The sequence below is a fragment of the Pteronotus mesoamericanus genome, unplaced genomic scaffold, assembly GCF_021234165.1.
Source record: "Pteronotus mesoamericanus isolate MK-2021 breed Mesoamerican mustached bat unplaced genomic scaffold, CSHL_Meso_final contig_78, whole genome shotgun sequence".
Taxonomy (NCBI): domain Eukaryota; kingdom Metazoa; phylum Chordata; class Mammalia; order Chiroptera; family Mormoopidae; genus Pteronotus; species Pteronotus mesoamericanus.
Window position 1 is genome coordinate 29,943,705 of NW_026555258.1, and position 17,874 is coordinate 29,961,578.

The window sequence follows — 17,874 nt, forward strand, 5'->3', positions numbered from 1 at the left end:
GAGGAGAGATCCTCGCGCATGTTGCTACCCTCCCATACCCCAATTGTTGAATTCTACTTCTACTGAATTATAACCCTTTCTTCTGCACCATGCTTTCTTGTGCTTCTAGGCCTTTGCATATGCTATTCCCTCTGGTTGAAATACACTTCCTCTTCTCTCCCCTTCTTTAGCTAACTCCTTTCTACTCTTTCTTAAGACTAGGGCTTCACCTTTTCCAGGGGACCTTTCAAGATCACCCTGCCCCAAGTCTGGATTTAGTGAGTAGTTTAGCATAGGGTTAAGAACAGACTCTGGAGCCAGACTGTTTGGGTTTGGATTCCAGCTCCTTCATCTCTTAGCTATGTGACCTCGGGCAAGTCACTTAACCTCTCTGTGCCTAAGTTTCTTCATCTGCAGAATGGGAGGAGGCAGTAACAGACTGGACATCATTGTGTTGCTGTGAGGATTAGATAGATAAGGTGCTTGGAATAGTGTCTGGCACAGAGGAAGCACAGAATAGGGTTGGCTACTACCGTTTGGCTCTGGGGGCTGCCTCTACCTCTCATGCTCCCAGAACTTGCTTTACTATGCTGGAATTACCCACTTGTCTGTGTTCTCCACTTGAGGGCGGGGGCTGGAACTGAAGCCCCTCTGTAGCTCAGGTGCCAAGCGCAGGGCCAGACACCCAGTAGGAGTTTGATGCATGTTGCTCAGGAATGAATGGATCCAGAAGGCCTGGAACAGGATTCGGGGGCCTGGTGTTTTCCTAGACCCACCTCACCTCAGACCTGCTCCCGGCCCCAGGCAAATCCCTTTGCCATCCCTGAGTGTGCAATCATAGGTCCCCTGGGGTCTTTCTCTCCCTGACAGCCCACGACTCATTGGGTAACTAACACATGACACAATCGGATTCACTCTGGTTGAACCTGAACATACTTGGCAATTTTACAATTGCGCATTTTCCTTCTCCAAGAAGAAAGATTGAGTGAAACTAATGGCTGAATAATGGTAGTTCCAATGGAATTTTCCTCCATGCCACTTCGATTTTTCTCAGTCTGCGGTCCAGTTTAGGATGGGATTTATAAAATCACCCGGGACATCGACTTTGATTCGGGGCTGCCACAGGACATTTCTAGCCCAGCCACCCTGGTCCCCAGCACAGGGCCTGGCTCATAGTAGAGGCTCTGGGAATTTTGCCGACTGGCTCTTTTTCTCTGTGCCTGGTATCCTATCCCCTTATCTCAGCACCTTGTTCCCTCCCCTTTTCTCAGGCCTGGCTCAGATGGTCGCTCCTTCAGGCCCCCTCTGCCTGTTAGTCACCTCTCGGTTACCCTAAGCATCCAAACAAGACCATGCAGAGAACAGAAGCTCTGTGCATGATGTTGAGTAAAAGGGGTAATGGCATTTTGTTGTTGTTGGACTCTGAGCAATATATGATTTGCTGTGTTTTCCTTTTTTGCATGTGTTGCCAGGAAGCTTAGAGCTCAACTGAGTCTTGGTAGTTTCTCATTCTCTTCTTTAAATTTTATAAACTGCCTCAAATCTTTCTTAAAAGTCGGTAGAACATAAACCCTTAGTTGTTTGCTCCCCTGGGATCACTGATAAAATGGAGGTTACTCCCCAGACTTTCTGAGTTCTCTGATGATGCCAGAGACCATTCTACGGCTGAGTTCCCCTAAACCATTCAGGCCTGTGACCCCCTCAAGATCACTCATTCAATCAACAAACCTTGATTAGCATCTCCTGTGCTTGAGGGGAGACAGGCCCGGGCTATGTCCTCAGAGAGCTCATACTCTTAGTAGGTAAGGAAGAAAATAAAACTGCTAGAAACAACTCACATTTATTGAGCACTTATACTATGTGCCAGTTGCAATATACTAAGCATTTTCCATTATCTTCATTCAATTCTTTCTTCAATTGCAGATATCATTATTGTTCCATTTTCTAGATGAAAAAATGAAGGCTTAGAGAGGTTAAGGAAGTTTCTCAAATACCATAAGCTTGTAAGAGACTGAGCAAGCATTTGAACCTGCGTGTGTCTGAGTTTGGGGTCCCCAGGCTTCCCTAGTGTGCTATTACAGCATTCAGCTTTACTCTACAACATGTTAAGAGATGTGCAAATGCTCTGCCATGCATTTGCTGTGACCTTGGACAAGTTACTTATCTCTACCCATTTCCTCAGCTATAGAATGGGGATTCTGAGAGGACCAGTCTCACAGGATGGGTTGTGAGGAGTATGATGCAGGTCATCACGGTGGCCTGTGTAGCTGGCTGAGGAACAGAGGAGACAGTTCATTCCGCCTCGACTTGGAGGCAGGCTTCAGAGAGGAGGTGGAGTTTAGGCTGAGCTTAGATGGGTGGAGGTGAAGGGGGAGCCAGCAGAGGCAACGGAATAAATGGTGGTATCGGCGAGTGATAGGAAGGGACAATTGAGGAGTGAAGAGCAGCCTGCTGGGGCGGTGCTGTGGGGTGACCAGAAGGGAGCCGCTGATTGGAAGGGCAGATCATGGAGGCCCTGAAGGCTTGGGCGGTGTCCCGGGGAAGTGCTGGAAGGACTTTTCTGGTGAAAACAATGATGATCACAGCTAACATTGTTCACTGCCTTCGTGCCCGGTAGCTTGCTAGGCACCTCCCAGGGATTATCTCATTTAATCCTTACAAAAGCTCCAGGGATTGTCCCACATACCACTGTTCCTCATTTACAGTTGAGGAAGCACAGGGCTTTGGACTTAGTGGCTACCCTGAAAGTAAAGGGAAGTGGAGAGAGCACAGGATCTTCAGGCAAGGGACCTAGGTACGAGTCCCAGCTGTGGCTCCATTACTCACCTCTCTGAGCCTCAGTGTTCTTATCTGTGAAATGGGATAACACATATCTCACAGTTATTCTGAGGACCAGTGAAATTTAATGATGCAAAAATAAGTTGGTTCAGTGCCTGGCCCTGAGCAGTGCTCCATCCAGGGCGAAGTCAAGGGCACTTGGAGAAGCCTGTGTCCCCGTCATCTGTGGCAGTACCCCTCCATTCTTTGCTAGAGACACAGGATACCCTCTTAGTTGTATGCAAGGAATTTTGCTAAAATAGCTCCAGAACAATACTCCATCGCTTTCCTTTATAACCAATAGTCATGCCTAGTCCCACCTATGGAGAAATTCTAGAGCTGCTATTGCCCTTAACAAGCTTCCGTTCCAACAGAAACAATTTGTGTGTGTGTGTGTGTGTTCTTTTTTTAAAAATTTTATTTATTTATTTTTAGAGAGAGGGGAAAGGAAGGAGAAAGAGAGGGAGAGAAACATCAATGTGTGGTTGCCTCTTGCACGCACCCCACTGGGGACCCAGCCCTGGCCCGCAACCCAGGCATGTGCCCTGATTGGGAATCAAACCGGCAACCCTGTTGGTTTGCAGGCCAGCACTCAATTCACTGAGCCACACCAGCCAGGGCACCAACTGAAACAACTTCTTAAAGTTGCTAATTATACTGGTCTGAACTTGGTTGGTCTCTTCTTTATAGACTGCTTTTAAGCCACTACTGCCACCTGAATTCAAGATCAACCCCAAGCTCCCTGGCTCCCTTGGCTCAAGCTGGAAATGTCCCAGGTCACACCAGTTCAATTTTTCCAACCACACTAGTTCTAGACTGCTGTGGCAGATGGCCTGCCAAGACCTGGCTCTTTCTTCTTGTTTTCAATGGGGGAGGCAGGTCTGGGGGCATTGAGGGTGCCAGAGTCCTGGGGGACGAAGCAGCAAATAGGTGGGATGGCAGCTACCATGGAATCCTGCAGGCGAGATCTAGAAGGGAACTTGGAGCCTGGGGGAAGGGCATTGGGGACGTTGTAGTACATAAAAGCAATAATGGTGGGTTCTGGGAGTTATTTTCACAATTTCAAAAAAAATTAATGGTAAAGGTGTGCCAGTGAAGAAAAAAGAGATTTCTTCCCGTCTCTGACTTCCCCTCAGAAGCCCCCCAACAACCTCACTGTCTTCACATGTCCACTCCTAAACCGAGTATAAGCAAAGGTAGGCTTGAGCTGTCATGTAAGGATGGGATAAATATTGGGAGGGGGGTCCCCTAAAAAGACTGCACAACCAACCAAAATGGGAAAACGAGTTAATGCCTATTTGATACTATTTGTTAGATAAACATCTAGGCAGATTTTGGAGAAAAGAGTAATAACCAGTTCAGCCTCCTAAGTTTATTGATAGGGCCCCTGAGGCCCAGAGAGGGAGAGGAACTTGCTTGGGCTCACACAGCAAGTAAGGGCAGAGCTGGGGCTAGAACCCAGGTCTCCTGGCTCCCAACCCTTTTCCCTCTGGGCCCTGCCACTGCCCTGCCATGCTGAGGAGCACTTATGAGGGTGAAGGAGGCTCTGTAAGGGTTCAGGCTTTGGTTGGGCTTTGCAGAGAAATGGAACTCCAAGAGAGGTAGGGACCTACCCAGTGGCTGCAACCTTCTTTCCTGGGGCTCCTGCACGTCTGGCAGGGGTTGCAACCTGAAGACCATGATGCCAGAAGGGATTATGGAGATTCCTGTTTGTATTATTTTCTTCCCAGTGAGCATCTGCGGACATAAAGTACATGATGATTTTTAAAGAAACAAACCAGAACCCTCCAAGAAAAATGCAAAACCCCTGATTCTGCTGTGCTCTGAAGAAAACGCAATGGGTTTATGATCTTTTAAGACACACAAGAGACAGCTTTCTCCTGACAGATGGGAATCTGAGGCTATTTTGCTTCCTCCCCCTTTGCGTGACCAGACCTGATTGTGTAAAGCTTTTAGCTTCAAAGCCAGGTTGTGAATAACATTGGTTTAACCTGAAATTTAAAGCCAGCATTTCTTTGCTCCCTGAGACGGGGCTTCCTGCCCCTTGCTCCCCTGAAGCTAGCTTCCAGAATGTTAATTCTGACAGCCATGGTTGACTAAGCCCAGCACTGGGTCTATTACATATTATTTGATTTGGAGTAGAAAAAAAGAGATTTAAAGATACCATGCCCCTGTATACCTTTGTACTTTTGCCCATGTCTGTCCATATATTTAAGCATACCATTCACATTGCGAGTTCAGATTTTTCTCCCTGGAATAAAAGGGGTCCAAGAGTTTCTGTAGCCTGTCTCTGAGACTACATTCCCCAGTGAGGTCAGACAGCATCTTTGTAGCACAGATGAGAAAAACTATGGAAGCTTCCATTTGGAGGCCTGGAGGTTCAGATCTGCCTTCATGCTGTGGATGATTTTCTGGTTTTCATTTCTGTAGTCTTCTATGAGCATATAATCTACTTGTTTGTGTACCTACTGTGTGTGACACCCAGAAGCAGGTCAGCTATGTCCCTGGCCCGAGAACCATGAGCCTTTATTGGTTGACACATCTACATTTACTGGTCTGATTATTTTCCAATGAACATTTGCCTCTTCTACTGGACATAACTCCCTGGCGACCAGAGGGCAGGGCCAGCTTTTGCACATCACTGTATGCCTGGTGTTTACACAGAGCCTGCTTACTAAGATTGGTTGAGGAAAGAAGGAATAAATGAATGAAGTCGGACAGAGCAATACTTACATTTGCAGACCAGATCTGCGGAGTGAAGGTGGTTGTCACAGGTATTACTAATTTGTTCATTTAGTCCAGAAATACTCCCTGTGGAGGTGACAGAGATGAATTAACTGTGGCCCCTCCTCCCCCATGGTGGCTAATAATGCAGAGTGAAAGTGAAGGGTCCCAGGAGAAAGTGGTTAGAGAGAAAAGCAGCTGGGACATGAAGAGAGGCATCCTGGAGGAGGCCACATGCATGCTTGCAGGCTGTGTCTGTCCTGGCAACACTGTGTGCGTCAGGGAGGGACGCTATACCTTTCATGCAGGCGTGGAGGATACCGGCACCTGACAGGCTGACTCCATGTGTCACCTTCAAATGCCCACAAAGGCAAAATTTGTGTGGCCAGCTCTTACCCTTTCCGAAAGAGGAGACTTGGGAGCAGGGATTAGAAAACATGGCCTTATCTAAAGGAACTAGCAGTTCAGGCCCGGGGACCAATAGTACGAGGGCCGATTGTGTACCTAGCCCTCTCTCGTGGCCTCCCACTGTTACCCCAGCAAGGCCTCGGATCCCCTCTGGGACCTCCGTGGCTGCCTGGCCAGGCCCCTGCCTGCCTCTCCAGAACCTCCTGGGGTCTTTTCCTCTCACTCCCTCTGTTCCTTTTATCTCCTTTCCTCTCTGGGCCTTTGTACAGGGGTCTCCCTGCCTGGCGCACTTTCTCCACCCCAACCCCCTGTGCCCAGCCGACCCTTCCTCCGCTTTCAGTTCAAGCATGAGTTCCCCTTGGAAGACTTCCCTGACTCTTCCCCAATTATAAACAGTCGAATGTAAATATTTCTAGATACCTTTTCTACTTAGCAGTAATCACAGCTTGCAGTCACAGGCCTGTGTGAGCACTTGACTAAAGTGGGCTGCCTTTCGGAGACTGGAATGAGGCGCCTTGGTCGGCACTGTATCCTCTGTTTTCGTTTTTCATAGTTCCTGGTACAGAAGAAATGTTATCAATATTTGTTAAATGAATAAATGACTATATGTTTAGGAGTGTCCAAAGTCTTCTTAAGGAAATGACAGACCTTAGGCATCAGAGCACATGACAGGGTAGGTTTCATCCACCTTCCGAGAAGAGAAAGCAGGTAGAGGTGCTGGCCGGAGCGGAGCAGCAAGAGCCATCACGGTCAGGGTGAGTGCCTGGAGAGGTGGCCCTTCCCACGCACAGCCCTCCGCTTGGAGTGTCTGGGTTAGCAAGACAGCCTAGACACCCCTCGAGCCGTGGAGTCCGGGGGTGACTTTCAGAGAGCCAGAGCAGGGTATAGCAAGTCTCCCTGGACGACCCAGTGCAGGTCCCAGCGAGGTGGCCTCTGCTTGGAGTATGTGCAGTGTCCTTTGGGGGGATGGACCTCCAGGACCCCCAGGACCTCCAGTGCATGCACTTGAGTTCGCCTATGCCCTGAGTCTTGACTCTGTGTTGGGCCATACTCAGTAACCAAGTGACCTTGTACACAGCTGAGACACCCTTTCTGAGCTTCCTTTGTGGAAGCAAAGCTCTGCCTTTCCTAAGCTCTGAGCTATGCAAAGAGCCCAGCCTGTGAACACTGTGGGAGAGGGATTGAGCCTGAAGACGTCTGCGGGATGGCCTGGTGGGTGGGGAGGGGCCTCCTGGAAGGGCAGAGTTGGGGCATGTCTGACGGGGGAGCTGCAGGGGGAGAGAAGAGGTGGGCAGCGGAGGCCTTGGTGGGACTGGTCGGGAGCTAGCCAAAAGGAAGGAGCCTTCATCAGGAGTTTTAGGCCTGGCTAGCAGGATAGAGAGTGGGGAGTGTAAGTGAAGCTGGTGGACAGAGGGAAGTTCTCTGAGAGCGGATGTGGTCTCTCTGGCATAGAGAAACTTGGTGGGAACACTGTTGGACCAAGGCCAAGGTCATTTGGCAGGCGTGGCTGAGGCCAGGATGACTGGCCAGGGTAATAGCTGGGGAGGAGCAAGCTGAGCCTTCTTCCCGTGTGTGTGTGTGTGTGTGTGTGTGTGTGAGAGAGAGAGAGAGAGAGAGAGAGAGAGAGAGAGAGACCTTTGATAACAGGGTTATTTGGTGGATGCCAACTAATGAAAGAGCATGCTGGGCAGACACATACTGGGCTGGGCTGTGAGCTCCCACAGCCTGCTAGTCTTGGGATGCATGGGATGAGCCATTATGGAAGAAGGGGCATCATGGTGTTGATGAGGATGATGTCCTGTGCGCAGGGCGGGGACCAAGGCTCTGGTATCCTCTGCGGTCAGAATGCATCTGGGATCCATTTTCTCAGCGTGCTCATGAGCCACCTCTGAAGGCTCTTCTTGTAGAAAATGCTGGAGTGCTCTGAGCTGTCAGCCACCCCAGGGACTTTCATCAGCCAACACTCATGTGAACCCCAAAATGTCAGACCCTGCATTACACTTGCCCCCAGATAGCACAGTTGGGGAAGTACCAACTTTTGGCAGCATCTCAGTGACACAATGTCCCACTGCTTCAGGCTCCTCGGTTTGGCCTCCGTCCTCATATGGGTGGGGTTTCACATGGTGAATGGAGTCCAGGTCAGCAGGGTGTGGGCGCGGGCGTGGGCGGGGCCCTGTGTGATGGGCACCTGTTAGTGAGGGATCTGACGCGTGCTGGTTCCCCTTGCGCTTTCTTCCCAGTGGCAAGGCAGAGGCTGTGTCTCTGGGCCTGGCTTCCAGCAGTGTCTCTAGTCGGCTCTGCAAGCAACTTGGTCCTAGAGAGCCCTGGGGAATGACCGCCCTTGTGGTTATTTCCACCTGGAAACTTTTGGCCTCCTTGTTTCCTTTCATTTCGAATAGTTCACGCCCCGGACTTACAAAAGATATTCCATCCTATTCACTTTTTTTATTTTATAACATTTTCATTGACATGTAAGCATCATCACCAGAGACTATTACAGTGTGAAGAGCTAACAATAAAGAACACATAGAGAATTTAATCCTGTACTTTCTTGGTAATGTACATTTTTGAATAGGCAATACATTTAAAGTTCTGCAACAAAACAAAACAAAACAAGCATGCTATGAAAAGTCTCCCTCCCCTTTGCCTATCTCCACTTGGTTCCTACCTGCCTGAATTATCTAATATTTCTCACACTTCCTTCCAGAGTTCTTGTGTGTGTGTGTGTGTGTGTGTATGCATTTTATATAAAATACATTTTAATATGTATGTGCATTATATAATATATACATGTAATATATACACATAAGTATGTGTTATATAATTATATAATTGCAATATATTGTGTTAATAGGTATATTATATTAATATATTTTATATAAACATATAGTGCATTATATAAAATACATTATTTTCTTTCTTTTTACACAAAAGCTTATAATTATACCTTCTGTGCTTTACCTGGCTCATTTATTTTTCATATAATAATGTCTCTTGAAGTTCTTTCCATATCAATTCACAGAGGACATCCTCTTTCCTCTTTGCAGCCACACAGTACTCCACGGTGTGGGCGTACCATAGCTTATTTATCCAGCCCCTGAAACATAAACTCTTGGGTAGTTTCCAGTCTTTTGCTTCTGGAACCTGAACATGTATCACTTCCCATATGTGTAAGCCCAACTATAAAATAAATTCCCAGAGGTGCAGTTGCTCTGTCAGAGGGAATGTGCACTTGTGATCTTCATAGATTTTGTCAAATTGTCTGTTGTAGGTGTGTGACCAATAGGCTTTCATCAGAATGGTATGAGAGTGTCTTGTTTCCCTACAGCCTTTGTAACAGCACTTTATTGACTGGTCACATGATATGGCGGCAAATGTCCTGGGTAAGGGCATGAACTCTGGGACAAAACTGTCCCTACAAGGGGATTGTCAGTGCAAGAGAGACAGGGGCCACTGCTGATTAAGCCTCTGAGTCAAACTTAGCTTCAGTCCTCAGGCAAATCACTTGATCTCTAGACCTCAATTTTCTCATCTGAAAAATGGGAAAATAATATCATCTTCAGGGGGGTCATTGTGAGGATTAGATGAGGTGGTGCACGTGGAAAGGGCTGCGCACAGTGCCTGGTATGTGGCTATGGGAGGCTGGCTCTGCACCAACCAGCAGGGTGACTTTGGCCAGGACCCACACGTCTGTTTCTGGGCTCGTGGGTCTCTCAGGCCCTCTCCCTAATCTCAGGGTCTGACGTGTCTTTCTTCAGCATCTTGGGTAAGCCGCACTCATCCTTCCTCTCTCACGCTCATCAAAGGTATTCAGGAGTCTCCGGTGCCAAATGGTCACTCGCTGCCGGGCAGAGATTTCCTCCGGAAGCAGATGCGGGGAGACCTGTTCACACAGCAGCAGCTGGAGGTGCTGGACCGCGTGTTTGAGAGGCAGCACTACTCGGACATCTTCACCACCACGGAGCCCATCAAGCCCGAACAGGTACGTTCCATGACTCACTGCCTGCCACACCTCTACCCAAATGCAGCCTGGCTGGTCCTCCCGGTCCTCCCGGCCAGTGGCTGGGTGTGGGTGAGAGCGCCAAGTTCTACTCAGAGGTGGCTTCTCCTTGTTCTTGGACAAATGTGGCTGGTCACAGAATCCCACGAGGTCAGGAGGACTTGTTTGGGGTTCTGGAGACTTCTGTCTCTTCTGCCAGCCAGAAGGGGATGTGACTTATCTGGCTGCTCTGCTATGCCGAACGGTAGCCTTTCCCAGGGCTTCTTGCACAGGGGTGTAATGATCTTCTGGGCCACTCGAGATGGCCTTGGGTCATTATCCTGTCAGGGGGAAGGTGGGAATATGTAAGCAGCCTACGGCCATAAGCCATGCTAGGGTGGTACTGCTTTCAGCCCTCTTGTCAGGCCGCCTGGTCCCGCTTTTAGAGACTGAATCCAAGGGTTTGGAAATGAATAAATGTCTCACTGGACAAATACCCAGCCGAGTCATTGGCAAGAAAGGGAAGAAAGTAGGAGGAGGGCCGCTTGCTGAGCAGCCCCTGCACCTCCCTGGAGAGAGAAGCGGTCACTGCCTATGGTCACAGAGTGGGAACCAGAAAGGGTCTGCCCAGTGAGAGGCTTTCAGGGCCTGGGTAAGGTCCAGATTCAATTCAGGACGCTAGTTCCTGATGCTCAGTCTGTGCCAGACCCCAGGCTGGCTTCCTTGCCGGCACGAGCGGCTCAGACATGGGTTCTGCCTGCCGAGAGCTCCCATAGGTCAGAGAGACCTATGAGCAATGACTTGCCCAGAACTTTGCTCTCTGGTGCTGGGGGGGAGGGCTGGTCATGCTGAGCTTCTTTGGCATGCTAATTAGATGATGCTTCTGACGTGTTCTGAAAGAGCAATTCAGAACCGTGTATGCTGCATACACAAACTCTTGTGGAGAGAAGAGTTGCCTGAGAGGACCTTGGGTGGTGAAAAGTGTGCAATGCTTTGGGGCCACCATCCTGTGACAGTCTGGCCACCTCTCAGCATTTCCTATGAGGACTCTCACAGACCATTGATCCACTTTGTTTTCAGATGGGGAAACCAAAGCCCAGAAAGGTAAAGAGACTTGCCTAAGGCCATGCAGCAAGTTGTGTATTCATTTAACCAGCATTGATGAGTGTCTACTATGTGCACAACACAAGGTAGATACTAGAGGTACATTTGTGAACAAGACAGTCTTGAACTTGCCCTCAGGGAGCCTACAGATGTGTGGAAGAATCACTAGAAATAAGAATAACCCGAAGGGTAGTGGATTACAGATGTGCTAGGTGCTGAGAAGCGCCTGTCTGAGGTTCTCCAAAAACATAAAGCAGAGCCTGAGCCCGCTTGAAGGGGAAATGCATTTCTGCTGAGCCCGAAGGGGTTGGGCTGAATCTGGAGAAGGGACACGGGTGTGGGTGAATGTGCCTGGCGGAGGGAAGAGCAAGTGCAAAGGCCCTGAGGTGGGAGGGAGAGTGGCAGGAGGGAAGAAGAGAGAGTTAGTGGCCATGCTTCAGGGGACGGCTGCCAAGAAGGGTGGGGGTGATGTTGGGGAGATGGGTCTGGTCGTGTAGGCTGTGGTCAGGATTCGGTCCTTCTCCTGCAGGTGGAGTGCAGTCTCCCCCGGGAATGACTAGCTCTATCGGCTGGACAGACCCGACCCCGCACGCACAGGCTGCTGGGTTTTACGGAAAAGAGTCTGTTTGTATCACAAACAGCCTTTTCTACTGCTCAGAGCTCTTCTGAGAGATGGTCAAAGCCACATTTCACCTGACACAGGAGCAGAAAGAAAAGGAATTTAGTCAGGAAAACTTCCTTAGATGAGGTCAGCTTCCCTCCAGAATCTGGGAGAAAATTTATCTTCCAACCATTGACAAGATCATATGATTTCAGCACTTGTGGGGACTACAGAGGCAAGCCTCCACCCTCCATCTTTAAGAGGCCCAGAGAGGGGACAGGGTTTGTGTGAGGGTCACCCAGTAAGTGAGGGGTGAAGAGCAAGGTCCCGGGCACAAAGCATCCAGCATTTCTATAGTAAGCCCTTATTTACTTGGTGCAGACATTCAGTATCAGTGACTGTGGTTCCCTCGGTGTTTCCCATGACCCTCAGAATCTACAGAATCCGAATCATAGTTCATGTAGCTTAGAATGCCTGGAAAGACTGGGCAGAGACTACAAGGCTTCATAATTGGGAGAAGCCCCTCCGTGTATCCATTCACTCACTTGCTCAGACACTCACTTGCTTATTTATCCAACATGTTTTTTGCACACTGGCTGTCCGGCACCCAGGGGAGGGAGAGATGAATCAGGCACCAGCTCCCAGGGGCAGTATGATATAGATTCAGATTCTGCAAGGCAAGGGGGAAGGTTCTGTAGCCCTGATGAATGGAGACACTGCTCCATCTGGGGTATGTTATGGCGGAGATAATGTGGGGGGGCAGGTTGATAGGCTCATGTAGAGATGGGGCCTGATGGAATGGAGACCTGAATCACAGACTCGATGAGGGCTCTGTTTCGAGCAGTCTCGCTGTGCGGTGCCCTTCAGGATGATGCGGACACGGCCGCGGGCCTGTCTCTCACTGTGTGGCTGAGGCGGGGCCTGCAGGCAAACCTTGCGGTGGGATAATGACTGACTCAGGGCTTTCTGGTTAATTTGCTTCACCTCCTCGTAATGTTCTGTAATGAGGAGAGATGGAAGGTGAGGCCGCGGGGCCTCTGGGCACACACACACAGGCACTGGACTATGAATGACATACCCTCGCTCCCGATTCCCAATCACTTTGGACAAATGATGGTCCAAACGAGGGGCTGCAGGCCAGGAAGGCAGGCACGTCAAGGGTACAGGTTCCTTGAGCCCCGTCATGCTTGCTTTCGCCTTGTCTTGTGAGCCCCAGAGCGGACGTGACGGTGGCGCCAGGAAGGGGCCTGGAGCTCTGGCCACGGAGGCTGGTGCCTCTTCCATTGTGAGCAGATCCGTGACTTCAAGGGCTAGTGGCCTAGGTGGGGTCCTTGCTGTCAGTTTCATTGAGCAGCCTGATGGGGAAGAAAGAGCATTTGCTGGCCTTGGAGTTGGGGGAGTTTGACTTGAGTCCTGGCTCTGCCCTGTTAGGCAATTTGCTTTTTTCCTGGGACTCAGTTTCCATTTATGAGGCAGTAGTAATTGTGATTTTGATAACAATGACAACAACAGCAATAGCGATGACAACAGTGATCTTTCCCACTTACCCATGATACTGTACAATTTTCAAATACCTTTCACATCTGTACTCTCACTGGACTTCAGTGTAAATGACTGCTAAGCAGACTGGGCGAGACTTGTGAGCCCCATTTTACAGATGGGAACATTTCTTTTCAGACTGCTCACCCTATGTCAGGCTCAGGGGGCTTCTGGGATTTGTCGAGGCCACAGAGCTAGAACTTGACCTCAGGATCTTCTATCTTCATCTTGTACAAGATGGTTACGTGGGCCTTCACGTCCCCAAGAGATTCTAGTAGCCAGCTTTCTGACCGGCTGGTTTACAGAACTGGCCTGTTGTTGCCAGAGTCCTTCTGTCATTCTAGGACTCAGAGACTTGCCGTAAGCGTGGGTGCTCAAACCGTCCTCAGTTACCCACATAAACACCCATGGGAAGAGCCTTCTTCAGGGCCAGGTTGGGGTCCTGCCAGCCACTTCCGCGAGCCCAGGGCCCGCCCTCACCTTGCTGCTTTTCCTGCCAAGATCTACCCTGGGTGGATGGGCCCAGACTTCCTACTTTTATAGGGAAACTTAGTAAACCCTTAGTCCTGGGTGGAAGGGGTTAATGTAGACATACTCCTGGGGCAATGAAACACTTCCTTTTCAAAATGACTATAGAAAAAGCAATTCTGTTTTCTCTACATGTGGAGTGAGTAAAAATCACCTTGGAGTAGAAACGAAAAAAATAACAATTGCTGGTGGCGTGTGTGCGCACACACATGCGTGTTTCTATTTCAAGCAGGGAAATCTATTTCAGTAAAACTCGAGCTGACGCTGTCGTGGGCGCTGTACTCCTGGTGGGAGCTGGTCCCTCCTTCGGCCTCGGCAGGAAGGCTGCCACCGAGCGCAGCCTGCCGTATTTACTCTCGGCAGACTATTAACCAACACCAAGCTATTAATCTGGCTTTTGAGCCTTCACTAAAGCCCATAAAAGCTCACAGTTGTCAAATGGAGTTCATTTTAATTTCCTTTCAATCACAGTAAATTATTCAGGTGATAAATCAGCTGGAGCAGCCTCCTGGCTGTAATAGAAACCCTAATTCCTGGCTAATTATCCAGCCCATTGCTGCCAACAGATCAATACGGGCACAAAATGGAACGGGCCCAGGGCCCTCCCTCCCATTGGGCCAGAGACAGAAAGACAGCTGGGGAAGGGGGACATGCTGCTGACCTCCCAGGAAGTTCAAAGGTCACGGGGGGTTAAATCGGGAGAAGGCCTGTCCCTTGTCTAACAGAGAAAGCCACCAGAAATGCCTCCTGCTCTCGTATGCTGCCTTGCCCTCTGAGTGGTGGCTTTTCTCCAGGCTGGTATGTGTGGGGCTGAGCACTGCGCACTCCTGTGGGCATCCTACTCCTGGGAAGGGGCTGGTTTGTGTTTTTGAACATGATGGGTTTGGTCATCGGGAATGGCCTTGAACACCTACCGATCTGAGTCAGAAAAAGGTCTGGGACTGTGGGAAAAAAGATGAGGTACCAGACATGCTTTCCCTCTTCAGGAAGCTCAGGTTCCTGTGTAGAGCGGGTCAGTGCCCACCAGCGGAGGACGGGGTGAAGAGACAGGTGTGCAGGCTGAGAGGGGGGGAAGGCTTCCTGGAGGCGGTGTCATTAATGCTGTGCCTTGAGAGGAGGGCAGAATCCAGTGCTGTGGAGATTGTAGAGTTGTCTGGAGGGGGCATCCTCGGCAGAAGGAACAGCCTGGGCAAAGTTACACAGAAATGCAGGGGCGGCAGGGAACTGCAAGCTGGCCTAGGTGGTCGGAAGGCAGGGTGAGTGAAAGGAAGCCAGGGGCCTGGGGCCGGAGAGGCAGGAGGGGACCTGAGCCCCAGAGGGCTGGAATGTGCACGTGAGGAGGTTTGGCTTTGCTTTACGAACAGTGTGCCCCAAAGAACCCTAACTCTGTGGCCTAGACTGCTCTGCTCACCTGGAAGCAACCTTCACTGCGGCCTCCTGCCTCCTGCCTGTCCCTGCTGCTACCGTTGGACCTCTGTTCCAGAGGCCCATCCCCATATAAGAGCCCCTCATGGTTTCCCATCGCGCAAAATCCAGCCTCAGCCTTTTGTCCCCATCATGACCCTTCCCTGCCCCCATGCCCCTCTGCCTGCTTATGAGATGCTGTAACTGTGGCCGGGCCTGACCCCTCGCTCCCGATGTGTGCTGGGCTCCTTCTCTGTCTGAGGGGGCCACAGACCGTGAGCTGGCATGTACGTGTGTGTGCATGTGTGTGTGTGCATGTGCACGAGCAAGGGAACACCAGGGTTGGCTCTGAGCAGGCAGGGTGGCAGGTACTGCAGTTATTACTTTCTCAATGTTGTTGCTCTCACTCCAACCTCCTGCTCAGGATTTCCCTGCAAGGAACATTCTTTCAATCTGTCTTTAAATCTACTCTGTCCAGGCCCAGCAAGAGACCTGGCTGCCCTTGGAGGCCTTCACTGACCCCCTTCAGCCTGCACTAACTTGCCTCTTGTCAGAGCTCACGAAGGCATCAGGTTCTCATTATCACCGTAGTTATTGTCGTAGCGACTGTGTCTCCATTGCTCACCACGTGCCTGGCTGTGTTCTAAGAGCTCTTCTTGCCTCTTCTTGCTCCTCATCTGAGCAAGGAGAAACGTCTGCAAGATTTTAAACCAGAGATTATCAAGATTCAATCCAATACAGATTAGATTATTCTGGCTGCTGTGAGGAGAGTTGGAGGGTAGGGGAGGAGGCTTTTGCCAAGGTGCAGACCATGTCGCTGTCCCCTGGATGTCACTGTACCTCTGGAAATGGTGGCCTGCCCTGTGTGGGGCAGGCCATCTCTCCAGTTTTTGGCACTGGCTAGGAATTGTGGCCTTATGATGAACTCACTGTGTCTCTCCTCTCCCCTCTGCTCCCCTACCTCTTCCCACCTACCCCCAGGACGTCCATCTTTCTAGCCAGTCTCCTAGGGTTACTGAGTGGCGCTCACATTTGATTCCAAGCTTCCTGGTGGTCAAAGCAAAATGTAAAACACAGTAAGTTGTGTGCTTCTCATCGTCCACCAGGAGAAAATAGGCCAGTTTCCCAAAGGAAGACATGTTTTTTTCTGACACTTACGTAGAAAGGAAATTATCATATGGGGTTCCGATGGGAGCCCCTGCAGTGGCAGTGGGCACAGTCTTCAACTCACCCATAGAGACGTTGCAGCAGGTTTTACGGGGCTCTGTCCTGGGGGTTAATGCAATGATCACATGCTAGTCAGTGCATTTCTGCAGGGGCAGGGTTGCTGTGACCGCACAGCTCAGCCTTTCCAATAGCCCAGCTTAAACTAAGAAAAACCCCATTCACTCTGGGTAGCCAGTCCTAGACTTTCCAATTTGATGCTCCGGGAAGGTGTGCTTCTACCTGGGGGCTTTGTGACTTCCTGTCACCCAAGGTACCTGTAGGAAAATGTCCCCGCATCGCAGTTGGAGAAGCTTCTATCTGTAGGAATGTATGTCACCATCAGCTCAACTCTTGATGAGAAGGAGAATTTAGTGGTTTACATTTGACTTCTCTGATGAGGGCTTGGTGTGCAGGAACTTGGTGGGTATTGAAGGCGGGAAGAGTCACATAATTTAGAGATTACGGAAGCAGATGGCTCACCCACCCACTTACAGATGAAGAAAATGGAACTGAGAGAGGTCATGACGGGGCCTTCCCTGGGAAGCAGGCAGGGTCTGACCTAGTTGCCACCTGGAAGCCTGATAAACCAGAGGAAGACTTCTGACCCCAAGGCGCAGTGATGCTGTCCAGGGTGAACACGGCCTAGTGAATGTCCTGGGCTCTGACCAGTGAGATGAGTGACTTCTCCCATGGAAGGAGCTACAAGAGGGTGGTTAAGTAGCAGGGAGAAGGGTAGGAATTTCTTTTCCAGTTCTTCCCAGCGTGAAGAGGGAGAGGATATAAACCTCCTCTTTCTGAACTGAGATGCTTACGCACCATTTAACTTGGATGTCATCTTGCCTTTGGAATGAGATAATGACAAGGATTGTGCTGGAATTCTTGCTCCCTAGATCTCTAGAGGTACTGGGTGTCTCTCAGCCATACTCTGCCTTACCCTTCTACGGACCTCATCTCAAAGTGACCCAAGGAGCCTTGGCCTTCTCCACTTGCTCTGCTGACTAGAACCTCATCTGGAGATACCTATTTCTTCCTAAAGAGCTCTTAAAATATTTTCTGAACAACTGAGTATTCTGAGTGTTTTTGTCTTCCTGTGGATCATACAGAAGAGTGTCTACCCAAGAAAAAAAATCGCTGTGCCAGACTTGCAAGACAGGGGCATATTTGAGGGAATACTGAGCAAGTTGTCACAGTGTACAAGCATGGGATGGACCCCTGGGCTTTCGTTATGGCTCTTGGGATAGTCACCTTTTCCTGGGTCACAGTTTCTGCCTTTGGGGTAGGGGACTAGATTGGGTCATCCTTGAGATCCATTCCAGCTCAAACGTTCAGTAAGAGAAAACAAATTGGAACTCCATCTCTTGTTTTTATTTTGACTTGTTTACAGTTTTTCCTCCTGTCTGTTCCACTCTTTTAGATGACAGATAAATTCTGTGTATGTAGGATTTAAAGATTACAAGCAAATTGTCAAAGAGCTGCCTGTGCCTTGCCGGGATGTTCTTTCATTCATTAATTCATTCATTCATCCAAGAAATTTCTACAGATATGTCATGTCAGTGACAGTGACCACCTGTGCTGTGCCATGTGG

General features: G+C 49.8%; 1 protein-coding gene across 1 annotated transcript in view; it reads left to right on the forward strand.

Moving 5' to 3' along the window:
* Positions 1–17,874, forward strand: part of PAX5 (paired box 5) — a 158,778-nt gene that overhangs the window by 45,494 nt on the left and 95,410 nt on the right. Inside the window, exon 6 of the mRNA XM_054584974.1 lies at positions 9,735–9,910. Within this exon, the coding sequence (XP_054440949.1) occupies positions 9,735–9,910 (176 nt within the window). The remainder of the gene's footprint in view (positions 1–9,734; positions 9,911–17,874) is intronic.